General features: G+C 36.8%; 1 protein-coding gene across 1 annotated transcript; it reads left to right on the forward strand.

Moving 5' to 3' along the window:
- The first annotated feature begins 161 nt into the window (after window positions 1-161).
- On the forward strand, window positions 162-24,446 carry LOC100247522 (conserved oligomeric Golgi complex subunit 3). The gene is made up of 26 exons (XM_059740667.1): window positions 162-354; window positions 585-675; window positions 1,095-1,178; window positions 1,314-1,421; window positions 2,737-2,781; window positions 2,870-2,944; window positions 3,074-3,169; window positions 3,943-4,020; window positions 13,974-14,059; window positions 14,228-14,294; window positions 14,458-14,520; window positions 14,615-14,716; window positions 15,848-15,952; window positions 16,036-16,128; window positions 17,136-17,224; window positions 18,083-18,302; window positions 19,146-19,232; window positions 19,551-19,667; window positions 19,784-19,816; window positions 20,024-20,110; window positions 20,204-20,266; window positions 21,205-21,321; window positions 22,125-22,217; window positions 22,694-22,819; window positions 23,459-23,559; window positions 24,008-24,446. The coding sequence occupies exons 2-26, from the start codon at window positions 592-594 to the stop codon at window positions 24,138-24,140; spliced, it is 2,352 nt and encodes a 783-aa protein (XP_059596650.1). The 5' UTR covers window positions 162-354; window positions 585-591; the 3' UTR covers window positions 24,141-24,446.
- The last annotated feature ends 6 nt before the right edge of the window (window positions 24,447-24,452 follow it).

Consider the following 24,452-nt stretch of genomic DNA (forward strand, 5'->3'; position numbering starts at 1 on the left):
AATATTTGATAAAATTTTAAACTTGTAAAAATGAGGATTAGATGCATTTGGCAAAACGTCGGGGAGGCGAATGAACTTAACCATTTTCATATTAGGAGAAGCCCGACCCAGCCCATTTTCATATTAGGAGAGCCCAACCCAGCCCCCCACGCTCCATTTAAGAAATTACAAAAATAAAAATAAAATAAGAAACATATAACAGAGAGGGTGGACGTTGGAGCAAGGCCCTGTTTGCCACATCAGAGATTCCTTGTGCGTCTCAGTGAAGACTGAAGAGATCACGCAGATCGAATAGTGTGGATTTTGAATCTTGATTTTTGTTGTTGGGGGTGAGGCGGTGGTGATTCTCTCCTGGTAACAAATCTCTCTCTCTCTCTCTCTCTCTCTCTCTCTCTCTCTCGTCTACCTTTTGAATTCAGGAATCAGAATATTTACGTATATCCCCAGATCTGTGATCTGAATCCATAGAAGCTTGAGAATTATCATTTATAATTCCTATTTCTATTTCATTACTGGACCAATTGCAATTGCCCTAAGCTTCCAGATCCTGAACGAAGGACTTGTGGTTGTTTTCATTTCTGCAGGTTCCTCATGGCCACCAAGCCTGCTTCTGCTACTCTCCCTAAGTCTGCTGCAATTTCCAAAGGCTACAATTTCGCTTCTACTTGGGAACAGGTCCTCTTTCTTTCTCTTTGATTTTTTTTTTTTTTTAATTTCTGATTACCTCTCAATTGCCTTCTCTTGCTCATGCTCCATATTATACAATTTCCCGAGGAATTATACGCCACCTCTGCAAAATTTACTTTCATCCACATTTATATCCATTGAATTTTCTCTGTGGGTATTGTTTTGGTCATAGGTAAATTTATGTATTGATGGAAGGTTTCTGTTTTGTTCATGATTCCTCTGAATCATTGTGGAATTTATGTCATGTAAGCTAGGTTTAATGCTTATCTGTGCCTTCACCAATACCTTCAACAATGTGTTGGGTCAATCATGAAGCTCTTTTTTGTTATGTTTTGATAAAACAACTGTTGATAGAGTTCTTGTTTGTGCACCATCCTTCCCACCTTCCCCAATTTTTTTTTATACAGAATGCTCCATTGACTGAGCAGCAACAAGCAGCTATAGCAACATTATCTCATGCGGTTGCTGAGCGACCTTTTCCAGCCAATTTGGTGAGTTTTATGCTGCTTCTGTTAACACAAATTTTCAAATCAGGCAACATAATGACATTTAACTTAATAAAATGCTCTTTTTTTTTCCCAAGGCAATAATTTTCATGTCAAAATAACTGTCTCTTTCTGTTATAGTCCCATGAGCATATCTCAGGGCGGGAGAATGGTTTGTCCGTTAACACTAAGGATAACACTTGGGAAGATTCTGGAGCTATAGAGACAGTTTTAGTCAACACAAATCAGGTAGATTACTGGATTCATTCTGTACCTAATCTTGTGATTTTTGATAACCATGCTTTCCCCATATAACAGTAATGGCTTTGAGAAAACTGGACATCTTCCTTTTTCATGTTTATTGTTGAAACTCTCACCTTCCCCTTCTACTTTTTTCAAAGGATATTTTTGTTTTGATAAAGAGCTCTATGTTGTTTCATGGTCATAGCAGTTTGCTTTTTCTGCTGCACATTTGTAATGGTCTGTTTTGTATTTGCGCTTCCATGTTGTGCATCTTTTCATTTCAAATTATCCTGACTGAAGTTTGAACCTGTACCACAGTTGATCACTTCCTATGGTAGACTAAGTTGTTGACGTAGGACAAACAAAAGTCTAATGGTCCACGTCGGGTGATTACTAATGTTGGTTGGGTCTTACATTAGCTTAAGCTTTTGGAAGTGTATGTGGTCCCGCATCAGTTGTTTATCATGATTGTAAGAATAACAAAATGCATGATGAATGGAGAAAAAACATTCCACTGTGTGTATGTTTGTAGATGTAGATATATAGATCTGTGTGTATGTATTTATGTACATATGTATGTCTCTTTTATGCACATGCATGTGAATGTGTTATGCATGAGATGTTGCAGACTTGCTTCACTCGAGGCTGCTGATCTTGGCATTATGGGGCTTTACTCAAATACATATGTTGGCAGCGTGTAAAAAATTTGGTCTTATAAGTGGCTTCTTGCGCCTTATCATTTTATGTCATGCATACAGCTTACAGCAGGGACTAGGGGCTTTGATGTTCACTCAACATGCATGTTAGCAAATTTGATTTGACAATATGCAATATCAGTGACTGAAACTTAAGAACTTGCTATTCAAGTAGAGGAAAAAAATGGAAGTGATGTAAGGACTATGAGAATGCTAAGAAGGATGGGAGTTGAGGCATCAACAAAAGGTCTAATGGAATACAAACTAATAGAGGATATAGCCCTAGAATCCTAGATATAGCAGTTTAGGAAAATTGGTTTCATGTAGGCAACATCTGATGGTTGGCTAGTTTAAGTGGAGCTATCACTGCATTCACTTCCTATTTATTACTCTTTTTTTCTTCCTGCTCTCCCGTCCATATTGTCAAATCGATATTTTTTACCTTCAATTTTTGTGAAGTGTTGTACATTAGGATGATTGTACTCGAGCAAAAGCCTAGTATGGTAAGATTTTGATATTAGTATGTTTCTTTAATATTTTGCCTCCGATTTTGTATTGTTCCATGGAACATACAACTATATAGCTAAAGCTTTTCTTTCTGTAAATATTAATCCTCCATGGTGCAGTTCTATAAGTGGTTTACTGATCTTGAATCAGCCATGAAGTCAGAGGTTAGTAGTGGTTTCTTGTTGCACAATATTTGGTTATGGTCCATTTTGTGAGTTGGGCATATGGCATCTGATTCCTCTCTTTCATTAGACAGAGGAGAAGTACCGCCACTACGTAAACACATTAACAGAGCGCATACAAACATGTGATGATATACTTCATCAGGTAATTTTAAGTTTGTTCAAAGCTCAGTGGTTTTTCTAAAATCTCTATCAATTTTATCTCAGTTGATCCTTTTGGTAATTTGGAGTACCATTCATGCCTCTTAAAATATCTGAGCTACCTTTTATGCAGGTGGATGCTACCCTTGACTTATTTAATGAACTACAACTGCAGCACCAAGCAGTAGCAACAAAGACTAAAACTCTTCATGATGCTTGTGACCGATTGGTATACTTCTTCTCTTTCTCATTGGCATTTGATGTTTCACTTATGTCGACAGAATGTTGACTGCAATGAGTTTTGGTTTCAAATGACAAATCACAGTTTCTAGTGCCTAAGGTTTTGAAGTCCTAATATAAATCAGATAGGTTGTGCCCATGAAACTCAAATAAGGCATAACTAAATTAATTGCTTGTCTTATGTAATGTATTGTTATGGACACAACAACTCCTCAAATCCACATAGGGGTACACAGCTATATACACTCTGTCTTTGTTAACTTTCTATTATTAAAGACAGCAGTTATCTTTTTGTTTTCATGTATGTGGAAATACCTTAGAAAATAAAATAGTAAAGTAATAACTTGAATTTGGTTCAATACCAAAAGGAATAATTCAGTTGTCCTTCTGCACATTGTAAAGCAAATGTAATGGGTTTCTTGTAAGTGTTCATTTATCCTTAAAACATGGGGTGGACCTTGATGTGTATCCAACTATATCCGGTGCACCAATCATCAAGTATAGTTCTACTTATTAGAGATTGTTTTGCATTATAATTAAAGTCCAAAGGAAACACATTTATTGATGGATAATCACTTATTTTACTCTATAGCTCCACTACCCATTCTAAGATTTAGGGATGAGCAAGTTTAAGCTTTATAAATTCAAGTTCATAACCCCTGATAACAATTAGTTTAGTTTAGTTTAGTTTATCTTATTCTTCTTGAAGATATATTCTCACACAATATCAATCTCTTACATGGTTTTTTGTTCCCATTGCAGCTAGTAGAGAAACAAAGACTGATTGAGTTTGCAGAAGCACTTCGCAGCAAACTCAACTACTTTGACGAGTTGGAGAATGTAAGGTTTGAATGCTATCTTGATCAGGGTTTTGGTTTGCTTCAAATAATATATTTTCTAAATATGTTTTGTTTTCTAGCCTGACATTTCAATCAACCAAATTGGAAAGTTGAAAGTGACATCATGTCCCATATCTCCCCTCTTGGAAAAAGGCAAAAGAAAAAAAAGAAGAAATAACCTCATAGCACAAGCCTCCACAGCCTACTCACACAGGCAAATTTCCAATCCAACACACCTCCATAACCTACTTACAGAACTGAATCTCCAATCCAATATTTTTTTTTTGATAGGTAAAGAAAAATGCATATTAAAAAAAGAAACGCCAAAAGTTCCCCAAAGTACATAGGGAGAGTATACAATGGGCGCCTAAAGTGCCACCAAAAAACAAAAAGGGACAACAAAAAATGTCACTCCTCAACAAGACCTTATCTAATCCACAAAATCTACAATAGAAGGACCCAAAGCTATGAACAATTTGGACCACGCCCAAAGATTACAAAGAAAAATAAGTTTAATACCTTGGTCGAAATGCTCTTCATTATCGAACGCCCTACTATTTCTTTTCTTCCAGACTATCCAAAAAAGACACAAAGTAGTAATATGCCAAACCGTTTTTGTTTTCCTACCCATAAAAGACCCGTGCCAACTGTAGAGTGTCTCTCTCACTAAAGAGGGAAGCATCCAAGACACACCAAAAAGAGAAAACAGAAGATGCCATACAACCCGTGTCTTGTCACAGTGGATGAAAATGTGATCATCTGATTTTTCCTCCTTGTTTCAAAGAAAACTTCTATTTGCCACTGACCACCCTCCTTCTCTTTAAGTGATCCAAAGTTAAGATCTTATTGTAGGTGGCCTCCTATCCAAGTAAGCTCACTTTAGGCAGCACCCAAGAGTTCCAAATAACACTTGTTGGGAAATCCATTTGTTTTCTCGATTCCAAATCCTTGTATAAAGCTTTAACAAAAAAAAATTCATTCTTCTTCCTTGTCCACAACAACTTGTCCTCCTTATCATTGCACACCCTCTACCCTTTCAACCTCAAGAGAAACTGCTCCACCATATCTACCTCCCAATCATTGAGTCACCTAGAGAAATGGGATGCCTAACAACCCCTATCAAATGAAGAGCTCCTAACATCCTCCACCTAAGCTTCTTTGGAAGTGGCTAGAGCAAATACAAAAGGGAAAGATAATCTTAGTGATTCGTCTTCACACCACTTATCCATCTAAAATCTCATCCTCCTCCTATTACCCACTGAATAAGTAACTCTGCTACTCGAAAAGTCTCATTCCTTTCTAATGGATTTCCAAAGACCTACCCTATACCCATTTCTTGCTTTGTAGGATCACTACCCACCATTTTCTTCCCCATATTTACCACTAATCACTTTTTGCCACAAGGCCCCTTTTACGCCGCATAATGCCAACTCCTTTTGCACAACAAGGCTCTATTAAGGGACGCTAGATTCCTTACCCTCAACCCTCCCTTGTTTTTGTTTGAGCAAATGATGGTCCACCTTATCAAATAAGGCCTTTGCTCCAAGGTCCCTCCTCTCCAAAAAAAAATCCCGTTGGATTTGCTCCAGCCTCATCCTAACTGTCCTTGAGATACAAAAAATGGTCATAAAATAGATAGACATGCTATAAAGGGTGCTACAAATTAGGGTAAGTCTCCCACCTTGGAGATGTACTGTCTTTTCCACAATTCCATTCTTTTGCAAAGCCTCTCTTCTACACTGTCCCAAATTGAGACAAACTTAAAAGGAACACCTAATGGAAGACCCAAGTAAGATGAGGGGAGGGCATCGACCTTGCACCCAAACTATTGAGCTAGCTCTTCTACATTTTCCACACTCTCCACTGGAATTAGCTTACTCTTTTCCAAATTAATTTTCAACCCAAAAATGACCTCAAACCACATAAACACAAGTAAGTCAATTGATTTTGAGAAGGCTCATCGAAAACTAAAGTGTCATCAACAAACAACAAATGTGAGACCTCTAACCCCTTCCCACCTTTACTTCTCACCCGCCAACCCGACAAGAAACCACCAACCTTAACCCTCTTAAGCAAGCAATTGAGGGCCTCCATTACAATCACAAATAAGTAGGTAGAGAGAAGGTCTTTCTACTTTAAGCCTCAAGGCTTTGAAAGAATCCCGACAGAGAATGGTCATGAAGGACTGTGAAACTCACGGTAGAAATACACCAATTGATCTACTTGATCCACTTTTCTTCAAAACTCATCTTGCTAAGAACCATTAGGAGGAAATTTTAATTGACATGGTCATAGGCCTTCTCAATATCTAGCTTGCAAATTAAACCATACCCTCAATCCTCCCTTGTTTTTGTTTGAGCAGATGATGGTCTCTTTATCAAATAAGGCTTTCGCTCCCAGGTCCCTTCTCCCCAAAGAAAATCCCTTTGGATTTGCTCCAGCCTCATCTTGATTGTCCTTGAGATACAAAAAAAGGTCATAAAATAGATAGACATGCTATAAAGGGTGCTACATATTAGGGTAAGTCTCCCACCTTGGAGATGTGTTGTCTTTTCCACAATTCCATTCTTTTGCAAAGCCTCTTTTCTACATTGTCCCAAATTGAGACAAACTTAAAAGGAGCACCTAATGGAAGACCCAAGTAAAATGAGGGGAGAGCATCGACCTTGCACCTAAACTATTGAGCTAACTCTTCTCCTGTTTCCACACCCTCCACTGGAATTAGCTCACTCTTTTCCAAATTAATTTTCAACCCAAAAATGGCCTCAAACCACATAAACACAAGTAAGTCAATTGATTTCGAAAAGGCTCATTGAAAACTAAAGTTTTTTTTTTTTTTTTGATAAGTAAACAAGAAATGCATTAAAAAAGAGGCAAAGAGCCACAAAGCATACATGGGGTATACAAGGCGGCTAAGGCCTCAAAAAAGAGCAACAAGACCAGAAAAGATTCACCTCCCCTTAAGTGGATGCTACGTACTCCAAAAAGCCTATAAGGGAGATAGACTCCTCACCTAAATACAATTTGGCCCAGCTCCATAAATTACAAACAAAAAAATTCTTTAATTTCTGGATATTCAACACCCCCCCCCTAAAAGTTAGTCTATTCCTCTCCTTCCAAACCGTCCAAAAAATACACAACGGTATGGATTTTCAAACCTTTTTCCTTTTCTTCCCCACAAAGGGGCCCCTCCAGCTAGTTAACACCTCCTTTACAGTTTCTGGAAAGACCCATTTAACATTTACCAACCCAAGAATAATATCCCACAAAGCTTTAACCACTATATAGTGTATAAGAATATGATTTACATTTTCTTCTTCACAACCACACAAAAAACAACAATTAGGAAGTTGCACCCCTCTTATTTGGAGCCTATCCAGAGCGAGCACCTTCCCCCACGTCGCCTCCCAAGTGAAGAAAACAACTTTAGTTGGTCATTGAAAACTAAAGTATCATCAACAAACAACTAATGTGAGACCTCTAACCCCTTCCCACCTTTACTTCTCACCTGCCAACCCGACAAGAAACCACCGACCTTAACCCTCTTAAGCAAGCAATTGAGGGCCTCCATTACAATCACAAATAAGTAGGTAGAGAGAAGTTCTTTCTACATCAAGCCTCGAGAGCTTTGAAAGAATCTCGACAGAGAATGGTCATGAAGGACTGTGAAACTCACGGTAGAAATACACCAATTGATCTACTTGGTCCACTTTTCTTCAAAACCCATCTTGTTAAGAACCATTAGGAGGAAATTCCAATTGACATGATCATAGGCCTTCTCAATATCTAGCTTGCAAATTAAACCACAAGTATTGCTCTTCAACAACGAGTTAATAGCCTCATTAGTGATCAAAGATGCATCCAAAATTTGCCTTCCTTCCACAAAAGCATTTTGGGAATAAGACACTACCTTTCCCACAACCTTCTTTAATATGTTTTCTAACACTTTAACTAACAACTTGTAAAGGCTGCCGACCAAACTTATATGCCTAAAATCCTTAAGATCTTAAACTCCCCATTTCTTTGAAATAAGCACCAAAAAAGAAGCATTCAAACTCTTCACAAATTTGTCCTGCTCATGGAAGTCTCTAAAGAATCCTATCACCTCATCATTCACAAAATCCCAACTAAATTGCCTAAATTTTATGGAAAAACCATTCGGGCATGGAGCTTTATCCCCATTGAGATTGGAGAGGGTTTTGAACACTTCCACCTCAGAGAACGAAACCTCTGGCAAAACTACCTCATCATCTCCTAAAACATCAAAAGACAACCCCGAACAACTGGGTCTCCAATCCCCATTTTCAGCTAACAGAGACTAAAAGGCCTGAACCATCCCCTCTTTAATCTCACTCTCCCTAGAGATCCATTGACCGTTTATTTTAATCTTGTCTAGGGAGTTCCTTCTCCTATGGGCCTTAGCCATTAGCCATTAGCCATTTTGTGAAAAAAACCAATATTTCTATCACGGTGTTACCCTCCTTCAACCTTATTTCCCTTGATTTTTGTCTCCAAAAATTTTTTTCCAATAGAACCCACTTCTTGAACTCCTCCCTAGCTAGTTGCCTAGCATCCCGCTCCTTCATCGTTAAGAGCCTAGTCCCTTCCTTGGAATCCCAAAATACCACATAATTCAAAGCCAACTCTTTTTTGGAAGTAACATTGCCAAACACCTCCTTATTGTAGCTCTTCAAAAATGAATTTATAGCTTTTAACCTTTCGTCCAAACTAAAGCTAAAGGAACCACTTAAGTGAATCCCCATCCACCTAATTTGCAACAAATCTTTAAAACCCTCCACCCTCAACCACATTATCGAATCTAACAATATAGGGTGCTAATTAGAGATAAATCTAGGAAGAAGGCTTTGTACTACCCCACTAAAACGCTTTCCTAACCCTTAGAGACTAAAAATTTGTCTAATCTCAACTGAGATTGATAATTCAAACCACCCCTCCAAGTGAAAATCCCCCTGTAAGGGAAGGTCCCTCAACTTTAACTCTTTAATTATCTTCGAGAATCTTCTCATAGTTGAAGTCAACCTTGAGTTCCTATTTCGCTCCATAGGGAATTTGGTTAAGTTAAAATCTCCACCTACACACCAAGGGTCCTGCCACAAACCCTTAATGCCCCCTAGCTCATCCTAGAATGCTTCTTTGTATCTTCTTGTAGTAGAGCCGTAGACCTCAGAAAAGACTGAACAAGAGTCATCATCACAATTCTTGAATTGGTAGGAAATCGAGAACTCTCCTACTTTCATACCAATCAAATCTAGCATCCTATTATCCCAAAAAATAAAGACCCCCCTGCCATATCCCTCAAGTTCAAAGCATCCCACTCAAGGAACATGCCCACTCCAAGAGAACGAACCTTCTCTTTTTGCACCTGCTACACCTACAAAAAGGCTGAAAGTTGCAACCTTACCAACCCTCTTTCTCCTATCTATATGGCGACACGTCATATCCATTAGTCTGCACAAGGCACAACTCCTTCCCCACTTTAATACTAGTGCGTGAGTTTCCCTTTTCATCACCCCTAACCTCCAAATTTGAAGTCCCACTGCTATAGCTTCTCAGAACCTTTTTCAAGAACCTAAGAGGGGTTTCCCACCATAATTGCAAGGAGAAAGTAGACGAGCCAACTACCACTTGAAACAACCTTGCCAAGGCTCTCAGGTCCAGCTTCACCAAAATCCTTGCCCACTGCAAGTATGATGAATAAGTCGTATCTTCATCCACTGCAACAAAACCTCGACAACAGTTCCCAATCTTCATGAACTCCTCCCAACTCCACATATGCAAAGGCAAACCCAACATTCTCATCCACGCTTTCCTAATGGATCCCTCCTTTAACAAACACCCAGTCTTGAGCTTCCACCTTGCCGATTGCAAGATTTTCCCATTTTCCTCTAACAAGGACACTCTCTGCTTTAAAACAATCTTCAAAGGCAAACAAAAGTATTGCATCCCCAAACACCAAAATCTTTAGATCCCCTTTCAATGACTAGAGACCAGATGGCCAGTTTTTCAAAGCACACTACTCTGTTGCTAAGAAAAATCCCTCGACAAGTCTACTCACCAAATAGCGCCTGTAACTATCCTCTCTACTTTGAACCTCACTCTCCCCAAGATGAAGCTAAGCTTCATTTCCCACATGGTCCACATTTTCTCTATGTCTACAAGAGACTCACTTTTAGTTGCCATTCTTGAACTGTTCCATTTCTCAATTGAAAGGGCCACTCTCCTGGCCTTTGCTACAAGAACGACCTTTAACAGTCATAGCTTCTCTGCCAAAATGAGCCATCCCCCATGGACCCCTCCTTTTTGGAAAGACCAAAGAAAACCTCTTAGCCTCTACAATGATGATTGAGCACAAAATGAACCTTCCTGCCCCATTTGAGCGACACTCTTGCTCGAACTTCCTACCTCCCTCCTCCCAAACTTTGTTCCACTTTTGCAGCTTGTTATCTCTATAGCAAAATTCCACCCCCTCTAATAAACATTTTAAGCTCAAATCCCTGAACCTAATCAAGGCTGAAAAGCCCCTTCCTTGTTCCATAATGACACCTCTTAACCCCTCACCGACCTCCTCTATAGAAATATCAAAAGACTTTTACTCCACTGCAAACCAGTACCAGCCTCCTCTCATCTCTCATCCCATACATATCTCTAATCCAACATCATCACACTCAATGGAGTGCCTAAACTTGTAAAGGTAACTAACACTTACAAAGAAGAAAGGAAGTAAACACATCCTAGAATGACTCTAAAGGCCTCCATCTATCCTTGAAAATCTAGGCATTCCACTCTAACTAGATTACTCAGAGTAAAGCAAGTATGACTATTTGCCAAAGAACCCTACACGATGTTACCACCAAAACCCAAAAAGAAATTACCACATATTTGTTGCCTCTCTAAGAAGAACCTAAGTAATTCTACCCACCATAGCCCAATTGGTCAGGGCGAATATTGGAAAGTGTGGTCCCAATAAATGGCACATGGTCCTGGATTTGAATCCCGCCACTGATGATACCCTGAATTTACTCGGTGCTGGTTGTTGCGGGGCGGTCAACACCCCAATGGAGAGTCCTAGGGGCTTAGCCATAGAAGGGTCCTTGATTTAAATAAAATAAAAAAAAAAACCTAAGAAATTCTAGCTAGTAAAAGGAGTTTGTGTCACAAACCTATCACTATTGAATAGTGAAGGAAAGGCGATCAATTCTCCGAGTCTCCACTGCCCATATACATCAAAATCATACAGGACTAAGGGCTCTATAGAGCTTCCTCAGTTGCAACACAGCAACAGTAAACTTTTCTAGGCAAAAACTTAGCCCTTACATGGGGCCTTTTGATTTCTAAATGAATATTTTGTGAAGATATGGTTGAGGGAGAGCAGGATAGCCAGAACAACAATTTTGGTTGAAACCATAAAAAGGATCATGTAAATAACAACCATGAAGGGGTGAATATCCATACTTTAATGTCTGGGAAAGATACCTCTAAGTAGACATGAAATAGAGAAAGCAATAATAAGGAAAGGCCATTGATTTCTTTGTTTGACAAATTACAATGAAAATTAAGTTCCAAGATGTTGAGGAAGAGGAATGGTCTAGAGAGAGAGAGATTGAAGACTCTAAACTAGAAGAGTAAATAGAGATTGGCGAATTGAATGCGCAAGGATTGATCTCTCCACCATAAATTTCTCAAAAACAATTTTTTGTGTCATCTAATTTAGATCAAATAAAACTTGAAAAGTTAGGGAGGCCCTAGGTAATTGCTTTTCAAGGACAGCTGTGTGACACCTACCTTGATATTAGTATACTATACTTGAAAACTTATGCCATATTCTTGTTTCCTAATCATAATAATAATTTTAATTATAACAATTTTAATAATGATAACAATTTTAATAATAATAATAATTTGAATCCATTGTTTTGCTTCTTTCTTTCCTTTTTCTTTGGCTGGTACTTGGGTGGGGTTAGTGGGGAATTTGACTTAGGGGTTAGTTACTTAAATGCTTTGAGAGAATGCTTGCTAACCCTAATAAATTATGATACAAGTCCTATAAAACTTGATTATTTGTTTTGTAACTTTTGTTCAAATACTCAATACAAAATTTCATGATGCAAGAGTGCTTACCGTGTGAAGAATTTCATGCTGATGAAGCTCTTGGTAGTTGATTCCTTGGGGCTCTTCTTAGCTAGAGGTTCAATGCTTTGCTGATTTTTTGACTATGAACTATTTTATCTTCTAATTCTTCATAAAGAAAATGAGCCATTTATGTTCTATGCAAACAGTTGTTTAGAAAAACTCGCTTATTTGTTTTATTAAAATATTAACATAAAATTTTATAATTGAAAAAAGGGAGAGAAAAAAATCATTTGTGAAGATGAATCTTACTTATGGATAACAGCTAGAAGAGGGGGGGGGGGGGGGGGGCGGGGGGGGCGGGGGGGCTTTGAATAGGTGTTTTTTCAAAACAATTAGAAATGTTATCTCACAAATGCTCACAATGCCCCTATTTTTCCTTATACAATGATCTTCTTTTTCAATCCTATGAACAAACAAGCAAATCGGAAGCAACAATGGATGCACCAACACTCTCCCAAACAAGTTATCAAAATAAAAACTCTTTTTCACATGCCCCTTGTCATCAATCAACAACTAACATATATTTTGTTCTTTCAAAGACTCAATAGACACATTTCAGCTCATGCTCCAATTAATTCAATCATCATAACGCAGTAAAAAATATCATAAACTCATGAAATGCTAATCAAAAGACAAGATAGAAAGGAGAGACAATGACACCAATTTTTTAACATGGAAAACCTCCAAAGAGATAAAAAAAACCATGGACCTCAAGTAATCAAATAATCCACCATGAAGAAAAAAATAGCATAGTACAAGGTTTTACCTAGCCTAAGTCTTTCATCCTCTCCCGGACCACTTGCCTAGAACCTTCAAGCTTCAACTACCACCACTTTAGGAAAACACTTGGAATCCACTCCAAGTTTTGATCTCGGCCTCTTCTTGAGTCCACACAAGAAGAATCTTGGGTTTTACCCCAATAAGTTAGATATGAGAGCAATATGAGAGATAGGATGAAGAACACAATGAATCAACCCATTTGGAACAAAGATTTTTCACTCAAAAATTGATTTTTAATTCAAACCCATAAATTTTCTCACAAGGCAAACACTCCCCAATATAGTAAGAGAAACTTAAAGCTCAAAAACCCAGGATTTTTTCTCTTATAGTAGCCCACACCACATCTAGAAAGAGGGCTTAAGTATTAGGGTTTTGAAACTCATCCAATGGTTGAGAGTTGTTTGGAAAATCATGAAAATTCACAAGTGTGATCGAAGTTTGATAGATTGGATAAGACTGAAAAATTTGAGTTCAAGATAAACTGTTACCATTTGGTTCGATCGATCAGAAGTTGATCCAAATGTTTTAAACACAATGTTTTACACTTTTAAGCTTCAATTTCATTTTCCAATAAAAGGATAAAAATTTAAAATACAATTGATCACTATTTGTTATCATCCATCACCTCAAATGCACGTACCAATTCCTCTAGCCACCTTCAAACACGAACAATTTGGAAAAGGCAAATGTCCAAGAGAGGATTTGAAGAATATGAGCTACGAGGCAATGAGAATTTTGACCTGGAATTGCCAATACGCAAAATACGCTTATAATCTGCATTTGTTTCATGAAATTCATGGATGATTGATTGTCTAATTGTTGCCTGTGTAGAGATTGGGACTCCTCTATCTTAATATTGCTAAATGAATTCTCTCTCTGTTTTGATTTCTTGAAGTTTTCCTAGATTTTCTTTGTTATACATTTTTTAATGTGGTTGTTAAACTTTGCGTAATGCCTGAAGATGGCCTTGCACACCTTTATTTGTAAATTGCATGCATTTTTTTATTGTATACCTGTTTGCAGGTTGCTACCAGTTTTTATTCTCCAAACATGAATGTTGGCAATGAGAACTTTCTACCTCTGCTTAAACGGCTTGATGAGTGCATATCGTAAGTGTATTTTTTTAAATTAGTCCTTTGTGGATAATCTATGGTTCTGAGCTAGCTTTTTTAACCATGCTGATTATTAATGATACCGACAATCACTGGCTTTTATGAGAATACAGTTTCTGTAGTTTGAAAAATTTTCCTTATCTTTATTTTTTTTACCATGCTTAGGTATGTTGAGAGCAATCCACAGTATGCAGAATCAAGTGTTTACTTGGTCAAGTTCAGACAACTCCAGGTACTCAATTGACTATAATGTTATAACAGTTTTAAGTGGTTGATCAGGCGTAGTGATGGATGTCAATTTTCACTGTTCATTACTGGATGGGACTTTTTTTCTTTTAAGTTTTGTTTTGAATGCCAAAAGTCTAAAGACCACGTGCCTTGCATGCTTTTGACAGTCTCGAGCTTTGGGTATGATTCGCTCTCATGTAGTTTCTGTTCTCAAAAGTGCTTCTTCTCAGGTGAATTATTTTTATGAGTTGACAGTTTACTATTTATGAATATGAATGGAAAAAGAAAAAGCTTTGTGATATGCTCTTTTGTTTCCTTCATCAGGTACAGGCAGCAATTCGGAGCAGTGGAGGCAGCAAAGCAGCTGTTTCCGAGAGTGTAGAGGCATCTGTCATTTATGTCCGCTTCAAGGCAGCAGCAAGTGAGGTAACCATTTCCTTTCTGCCTTCCTGTTGTTTTAGACAAAGTTGTCATGTTAGTGGGAGATGACTCAAAAAATTGAGCAAAATTATCAAGAGGCACTGTTATTGCCTTATGAGCCTCTCCCTGTTAATCAACAATTTCTTAGATGAGTTCCAATAGTCTAACCTCATGATTGGTGGTGACCACATGTCCGTTTCACGTTTCATGTTTCAACTCCAAAGCTTCATCAGGAGGTAACACACTGACTAGGGTTAACAGGGTTGGACTGGTATTAAATTTGGTGTAGAAAATGCAATTACCAGAAGAGTGTCTACTCAACTCCCTTGTTGGCTTGAAGTTTTGATGTTGAGACCCACATGTAGAACCCACAAGATGATGCAGCATGTATCTTAAAATATAATCAATAAATTTGGACTTCAATGATATTTCACTTGAAGAGGTTCTCAGGATAGTGGTTTCTTTGCAAAATACCCACTAGAGGTCTATAGCATGTGAGTGCATGAAAACCAGATGAAACTTGAAAAACCCATTGAGAGGCACAGTCTATTGGATCACTACTAGAGAATAGAGGAGAGAAGGGAATTCAAATGTTATTTTTCATTGTGTCTGTAAGAAATAGAGAGAAAGGAAGTTAAGAGAAATGGTTAGCCCCACAGTTCCCTTTTTTTGAATTTTTTTCCCCACCAAGTTACCTCAATCTTGAGATGATTGTTTTGGAGTGCATGGAGGAAAAATGTTCTCATGTTACCCTTCTTCTATACTTTTCTTTTCTTTCATTTCCTTCTTTGGACAGGAACAAAAATTTAATGAAAAAGAAACCAGGAATACACTAGAAGTTTGGAAGATCCTTCAGAATCAAAGAGAAAATAAATCTAGAGAAGTAGGACATCCCTGGTAATACTATGGGGGAGGAGGTCAGTTCTCTAAAATCAGTCGAGGAAATAGTTCCTTGTTGGCAAGCCTATTAGCTGCCTGATTAGCTAATTTAAGCCTCCATGCGAATGAATCATCTACAAAAGCCTCCCTATCTTAAATCTTTGTCATCAGATTTATATCTCTTGGATGTGAGGAATTTATATGTTTCAACTTGATCTCTCTTAAGTAAAGGAGACTAACAGTTATAAGCGATTGCAGCTAAAGCCGTTGTTGGAAGACATCGAAAGCAGATCATCAAGGAAAGAATATGTTCAGATTCTTTCAGAATGCCACAGACTGTATTGTGAACAGCGGTTTTCCTTGGTAACCTGGTGATTCATAATTTTATTCTTCATTCTAGTTGGTCATTTCACCCTAAATAAATGCTCTTGTTTCATGCTATCCAGATAAGAGGCATCGTGCATCAACGGATCTCTGAGTTTGCCAAGAAAGAGGCCTTGCCATCATTGACTAGATCTGGATGTGCATACCTAATGCAGGTGCTGTTGAGATTACCAATTTTGTCGTTAGTTTCTGAGTGATTAAATATTGAAAATTTGCATCTTCAAGGCATGGATTACGTAAGCAGTTGAATATATTTGCTACTTTCTACCCACAAAATCGAATGGTTGTGTTATCTCTTCAGTGGAGCCGAATTCTTCTATATACTCCGACAGGGTATATTTAATAAGTTTTCTTCTGAAACCCCATTCTCAGGAAAGAAATTTATACCTACATAGAAATTCTACACTGTGTTTTACTATTTTAATCTCAGTGATTGTATTTTCCTTCCTTATAAATTAAATGCTGGGAGTTTTTCCTCTTTGCTTGCTGCGCCTACATCTCTTGGCCAACAGACCCATATGAGCTATTTTATTTTTGAAAAGAAAAATGTCGGTGTTATTGGTCAGAGTTATTTATAAGGTTGGTCTGGACTTATTCTGACATGGTGCAATATGTGAAGCAAAATTGTAGCAAGGAAGAACTTACACTGGAGTTGTTTACTCTAGCCCTTTTTTTTCATTGTAAACAGAATTCCTAAGGGGGCGAAGGACTGACATTATTATTTCAAATGAAACGACATTATGCCATAAGAAAGACTCCTGATATAGTGTTGACTTGCATTTAATGTGTTTCATATCATCTAAACAATGTAGCATTTAATGTGTTTCATATCATCTAAACAATGTAGTCTGTGGTCCTACTTTATTTTCCAGATAGATCTGGAGCCGATGATAGCCTACTTCATTTCCAAGTCTTGTATTGATTATTGTGACAGTCTCCACAGATATATGCGTGCTAATAGTTATTAACATGTGAATCTGTTTATAGATAAAACTTGCACATATGTATGGTGTATCATTTAAATATGCATATTATCAAATTGGTTTTTTCTCTGAAGAGTCTACTGCTGTCCCTGTTATAAACCTCTGTATTAGTGGAAAAGAACATAGATATCATATGAAAGATTTGAAGCCATTTTAATTGAAATTATTGTAAATGGCAGGTCTGTCAACTTGAGCACCAGCTCTTTGATCATTTTTTCCCTTCTTCTTCCGAGGATATTTCAAATTTAGCTCCATTAATAGATCCTCTGTAAGTTTCTTGAATGATACTGTACAGCTACTTGTTTTTGCTTCATTTTTTCCTTAGCTTTTCCTATTATCTTCTTTTGAGTAGAGCTTTTGTGTTTAATTAACATAAGGTGTTAAAATAACCGCACTGATAAACTTTAGGACAATGAATCGAAGTAACACCTTACTTTGCACAAGTATAAAGCTTTGGGTGATAACTTTTTTTCCCCTCCTCTCTTGAAACTTGGTGAATGGAAAGATGCTCTCTGGGTAGTATTCCTTTTTTTGCTTGGAAAGTGTCATAGAAATCAAATGAATGATTTGGGAAGGAGATTTCGCCGATGTTACCATGTTAATAAGTGGTGCTTTCCACAGGGAAATTGTCCTTGGAGGTATCAGCACAATGTTAAGAAATCTGTTCTAGTTGTTCTTTGTGAATGTTTTCTGCTGTAATGAACAGCTAACCATGATATAGAGGTCCATGCAGAAAGAGGGTCTCCTTCTCTGACATTCTGAAAGTGATTACCTTCTCATTAAATTTTTATGTTATAATTACTCTCTCGCTTTTCTACATTATCCCCTTTTCTGTTCTTTTTTCCCTTTCTGTTCTTTTCTTCATTGAGGGATTTCCCCTTTTCAAAACTCCCCTTATTCCTTAAATAATTGCATTTCTTATTTTAAAAAATGTTGAAATATCGGTCCTTGTTTAAAGGAAAAAAAATGGTTGTTCTGCAGTATGTTGCTTTTCTTTGTCTTTCATATATTTGTTTTCTGGCATCCACCCTCCTCTTTTTTACTTTAGAAATTTTTCTAAGAGGAAGTTTGGTCACCTGGACCTTACTTTTATATCCTATGCTTATGATGTTGATTTGATTTGCAGGTGTACTTATTTGTATGATACACTTCGCCCAAAACTTATTCATGAAACAAATCTTGATTTTCTTTGCGAACTCATTGATATCCTTAAAGTTGAAGTTTTAGGAGAACAGATCAGTAGACGGGGTGAATCATTAGCTGGATTACGCCCCACATTGCATAGAATTCTAGCCGATGTTCATGAGCGATTGACTTTTCGTGCTCGAACACATATTCGTGATGAGGTGTGTATTCCACTTCAAATGCACTTTGTCAATATCTGCACTTACTTTATCTTTTATTTACACAGATTGCTCCCTTTTGTTGTTAATTCTAGTTGTATTCTATGGATGGGCTTGTAAAACTTGTTTGTTGTTTTGTACTGTATTTGATGAGAAATTGGATGCTTACTAGCTGGAGGTGGAGTTTATCTCCTTCTGGGACTGTATTCTACATGTCATGACCTCATCTTTTCTTTTCTTTTTTTCTTTCTCGGATCATTATTTTTTTCTGATGAGCGGGCTGCATATATATGACCTCATTGTTGAGAGTCTTGAAATATCAGAGAAATTATGGAGATACCGTTTTTCCAATGGTTTTTGTCTCTGAAATATTGGTCATCATGAAGAATTTATTAGAATGATTCTTGATCATTTACTAGAAGCATTGGATTCAGATTTACTTGTGTACATATAAAATAACCAGCTTATGTGCTTCTGGAATATTGCACAAGTGTGTGAAAAGGTAAGAATGAAGAATTGATCTTCGGAAGTAGCTACACTTCACTATCTGTTGCTCTGCATAATCTGTAATTTCATCAGACTTTTATGAATTTTCTTAGACATTCAAATTTGAAAAATCAATCCCATTCCGGAGGGAAGTTGAAAGAACTTACAAACACAAGTTTCACCTATGGTTTCAGATAAAAATGAATCAGACAATGTGAATTCATGTACTGATACCTGCATATGTTTTTGCAGTGTTTTTATCCGTGCTTACCTTTCTTTCTGGGAACATTTTCTTGTGAATTCCCATTGGTCCTCCATATACACTGGTCTTATTGTGAAGCTTTCTTTTTTCTTTTGTAGATTGCAAATTATCTTCCTTCTGAAGACGACTTGGATTACCCTGCAAAGCTGGAGCAATCTGCTGAGTCAAAATCAGGAACTACTTCTGTAGGGATCACTTATCTTCCTTTTTGTTTTTTCAGTTTATATGGATGATTATGTGTTGTAAATTTTGATAGCTTCTATTTGTAAATTTCCCTGCTCTTTGTGGTCAAGTTGGAGGATTAGTTTAACTTCTAGGATTTTGTGTGAGTCCAGTTGCAAAATTTCATATATTTAGAGTGCATGAGTGGAGAACATATATGTTCTGTTTCTGTGCTTGTTTCTGGCTGATGTACTAACCTTTTTCTGATTTGCATGCATAGAACTTAATATATTTTTACTAAGCTTCATATCCTTTCTTCCCAATTGGTTATCAAATTGCAGGCTGATGAAAACCCAGATGTATTTAAAACTTGGTACCCCCCACTGGAGAAAACCTTGTCTTGCCTGTCGAAGTTGTATCGTTGTCTGGAACCAGCAGTTTTCACTGGTTTAGCCCAGGTATTTGAGTGTTTGTGCAATCACTGTTCTTCAACTTCTTGGCTTGTGAATAAATATATTTTTTGCCTTTACCCTTTTTTTGATGCTCAGCTGCTTCTTTTATCCATCTATATCAGGAGGCAGTGGAAGTTTGCTCGCTATCTATCCAAGTGAGTAAGCTTTTCAGTAGTACTATAAGTTTCAAATAATATTATGATAATATGCTAAAGAATAATTTGTAATCTGGTCAATGGCCCATAAATTGACTCCTCCATCAGGAGTAAATTTTCACTTCACTGAACAGCTATATTTGATGTTCTGCAGTTTGTTCATATGTATGCACCACTTTGTAATTTATTCTTCCTTTTTTCTTTCAGAAAGCAAGCAAACTCGTTGTAAAGAGATCATCACCAATGGATGGACAGCTTTTCCTTATAAAGCATCTTCTTATTTTAAGGGAGCAGGTTATCTTCCCATTTTCTTTTCTTTTGTTTCCTAGGCAATTATTTGAATAAGTAAAACTGTATGACTAATATTTCCAAATTTTGATTTTCCAGATTGCTCCATTTGATATAGAATTTTCAGTCACACACAAAGAACTTGATTTCTCTCATTTACTGGTTTGTACCTCCAAATCTGATACTCTCCATGAGCTTAATGTGCCATTCACTGTTTTACCATTATGCATTGCAAACTAATCACATGTTCTGGAGGTGAAGCTTTCCTTGATTTAAGTGCACTACATCAAGAATGAAAAAAAATTATTCTTGTGAACCACACAGAGTTTCTCTTGTGGAAGTAGGGAATTTTGTTCTACTGAAGTGGGTTGGGCCTGAAACCTGCTCTGTTCTTCAGTTTTGTTTATTTTGTGTACCTTATGAGTTTTAAATCCTTTTTGCTTGGGAGGATTACACAGAAACAGAGGGGTGGGAGAGAAATTTACTTCAATTTTATTTGAATCATGGTTAAGATAGTGCTGTCATTAGATGTCAAAATTGTTACATGATTGTAATAATGATATCATGATCAGAGAGATTCCAAAGTAAGAAGTCTATCAAATGTTTAAAATGGATCATCTGAGGCCTAATTCGGGATAGCTTTTTGTTTTTTGAGTCTGGCTAGAAGCTGAAGCTCAAGCTGAAGTGACGATATTGGCATTGTTAAAATTTCTTTAGACATGAAATAACTTCCCTAGGCCTTCTAGGGGAAGCAACGTTTTCTTAACTTATTAAACTCTTTTTATTATAACAAAATTACCCAAACCAGTATTTAAACTCTTACTGATCTTAGAAAAGAGCTTTTAGCTTCTCACAGATCAATCCAAACAGGGCCCAAGTATCGAAAACAACACTTCAATACTAAAAAAACTTTAGACTTGTACAAGTCTGACTGGCACACCAATAGAAACCAAAAAAAAATGCTCAACTATATAATTGCTATGGAATGTCTTTTCTGGCATCTAAGTCTATTAAATAGAGATGTAGTCATTGTTTTATATCTCTTACAAAAAGGAAGATTTTTTTTTTTTTTTTTAATGTAGTTTAAGTTTCATTTACAGGAGCATCTAAGACGCATACTTAGGGGTCAAGCCTCACTATTCGACTGGTCAAGATCAACCTCATTGGCAAGGACCTTATCACCTCGAGTTTTGGAAAGTCAAATAGATGCCAAGAAGGTTTGTGACATTGCCTTTCATTGATGATCTTATATCTTTAAAATGGTTGTCTTGAACATTTGTTGGTTAAAAGTTTTATTTTGGCTGCATTATCTTACAGAAAAATAGGTTCAGGAAATGTTTCTAAACCCCATGCTCATGTTTGAGCACAAGATCATGGATACTTCACTCCAAAAAAGGGAAAAGAAACAAAAAAAAAAAAAAAAAAAAACCTTCAAAAATGGTAAATCAAAAATGGAAAAAAAAAAACCAGAAGCATTAGTTTAAGAGACTGGCATGTTTTTTTACTTGTGAATTCATTCTTCAAACCATAGGTTGACTGGATGTGCCTTATCCTCCTGATAAGCTCAATAGATGGTTTAGATTGCTAGATTTATGCATGCAGCAATCAAACAAATGTTGGAATTTGTTACTGCTAGAACAAACCAAAAAAAAAAGGAAGAAGGATTGTTTCAAATGAAGACTGACATGACTTTTCTCATCAGAAGTCATTTCCCAAAGTGTGTTTATATATATGGACCTGCCTCATTCTCTCTGCCAATCCCAATAGATGGTTTTAGAGTGCCAGAACCTATGCACCCATCAATGGGACAATACTAATTACATGTATTGGTTCTCATACCAAGCTTATATAGTTACATTAAATTCAAGATGTGCATGGGAAATAATGAAAGCTAGCACAGAATTTGTTTTAACAAAAAAAATATTAGAAATTTGGTGTACGTATGAAGTGCACAATTTGTTGGACCAATTTGATGTGTTGCCATGCAATGTAACATGGGTGATCATTGGTTTATTTGCAGGAACTGGAGAAAAGCCTCAAAGCCACTTGTGAGGAGTTTATTATGTCGGTCACTAAGCTAGTTGTGGATCCCATGCTTTCATTTGTTACTAAGGTTTGTTCTCTTTGTCTATCATCATATTTTTAAAGGGAAATCAGTTCTTATGTGATACTCTCAGAAAAACTGTAATTTAGAAATTTCAGAAAACAAATAGAGGTTATACAGAAATAAGCGAACAACCTAAACACACGAAGCTTTATGTTTTTTCATGGAGCAGATAAGAAGAATTCATTAACTCTGAGAATAGTTCTCTCAGATCTGAAATCTGAAATTCTTTTCTAACGTTATAACAAATCCATAAGAGAATGTGGAAAAATCCAATACAAGGTACCAAGACTTTACTGTGCCTGTTTAAGATTTACAGTGTTGGAAAGTTATTTTATGCAGCAACCCTTGTGAACAGTCATATGCTGAATGCCTGGCATCTATCTTGGATTAATAGTTCATATCTTCTAGTTACTGAAGCTCCTTTTTTGAGAGACTATCTTTAGCCTTCAAGATAAACTGCAACACCAATTTACCTTTTGTAGGTAACAGCTGTCAAAGTTGCATTATCATCGGGCAGTCAGAATCAAAAGCTAGACTCAGTTATGGCAAAACCACTCAAGGATCAAGCTTTTGCTACTCCTGATAAGGTGGCCGAACTTGTTCAGAAGGTATGTCATGTAAATCAGGTGCTTGTTTGCTGTAGTATTTTATAGGACATTGCATCAACAAGGGTCACTAACAAACTGTTGTAGTTGTGGTCAAGATTCCCAAGCAGCTTTTGTGGCTCCTTCTCTCTTACACTATGATAGCCCAATTAAGCCATTAGAAGCAATCTAGCAGAGTTGGAAGATCACAACCTAAATACTCTGTTCTTGTTTTATTTTTAAATCAAAAAATTATTAACAAGATGATGTTATATCTAAACCACAAAAATGTACAATATTTCTGATTGTGAAAGATTGCTTTTGATATGTTTTCTTTGCCTGTATCTGGTACCTATGTTTGGAATTTGAAGTTATAACAAAACTTGGGACAGATAAATTACAAAAACATTTGTGATTCAACTGGATTGGATAGTGGCGTGTACTCCATAAGGATTGGTCCTTAGTGGGAGTTCGTTTGTTTATGTGTATTTTCTTGTAATTTAGTTGTCTTTGGTGGGAGGATTTTTCATCCTTCTTCTTGTACTTCTTTTTGCTATCAATATATCTTTGCGTCATTTCCAATCAAAAAAATAAATAAATAAATAAATTACAAAAACATTACCATTCAAATTGAGCTGATTTCAAGTTACGTATCTCCAACAGGTAAGTGCTTCCTTACAGCAAGAGTTGCCGAAGGTGATGGAAAAAATGAAGCTTTATCTGCAGAACCCATCAACAAGAACAATTCTTTTCAAGCCAATAAAGTAAGTTGTTGATTCACACATAGAATTCACAATTTGTCCCTCACCTGAGTATCTGAGAATTTGGGTGATTAACCTGGTTTCATGCTTTTTATTACTTTCCCTTTTTATGGATCTGTTGACTCTCTGCTCAACCTTCCTACTGTTCTCCAAAACACACAAAAGAGAGATGCCCTTGCAGTGCTAATTTATACTTTGATTATTTAGACCTATTGTAGTTCTTTATAGTGTACTTGATGGAGATTTTTATAATTAGGAGAATGCCATGCTTGTTAAGTCCAAACTGATAAATCTCATGTAATCAGTATTTTATGATTCGGGGAGGTTCAATTTAATTAGCTTATGTTGTCTCTTAATTCAACTCAAGTATTTTGTAAACAGTCTCTTTAGTGCTAAGTTCGACTAAAAGTAATTATTCAAATTTAATTGGATTGAATTTACTTTTATGCAGGACAAATATTGTGGAAGCCCATATTCAAGTACAATCCCTGCTGAAATCAGAATATACCCCTGAAGAGGTACAGAGCACCATCAATATGGTGTCAATCCAAGATCTGCAAGCACAACTCGACCACCTCCTGTAGGGTTCTTGTGAAGCCTTTAATCTCCAAAAATTTCCTCCTTGCCAATCACCTTGGCCATGCCGAACGGGTGGATTAAGTTTCTTCACCAGAATTGAAAATCCTTGGGCTTTGCAAAGTGGATACTGAAAAAACAGTAATTTGAATCTATAGTTTGGCTTGTTATTATGTTGTTGATCATACTAGTAACTCACAAAGGCCAGAAGTGGTGGAATGAAAATGGAACAGAGAATCCACCAAATTTTGATGATTTAAGGAGAAAATTTATCTGAATAAGACCAATCTACCACCATTTCCCATGTGATCAAATTAGTT

The sequence above is a fragment of the Vitis vinifera genome, chromosome 11, assembly GCF_030704535.1.
Source record: "Vitis vinifera cultivar Pinot Noir 40024 chromosome 11, ASM3070453v1".
NCBI lineage: Eukaryota > Viridiplantae > Streptophyta > Magnoliopsida > Vitales > Vitaceae > Vitis > Vitis vinifera.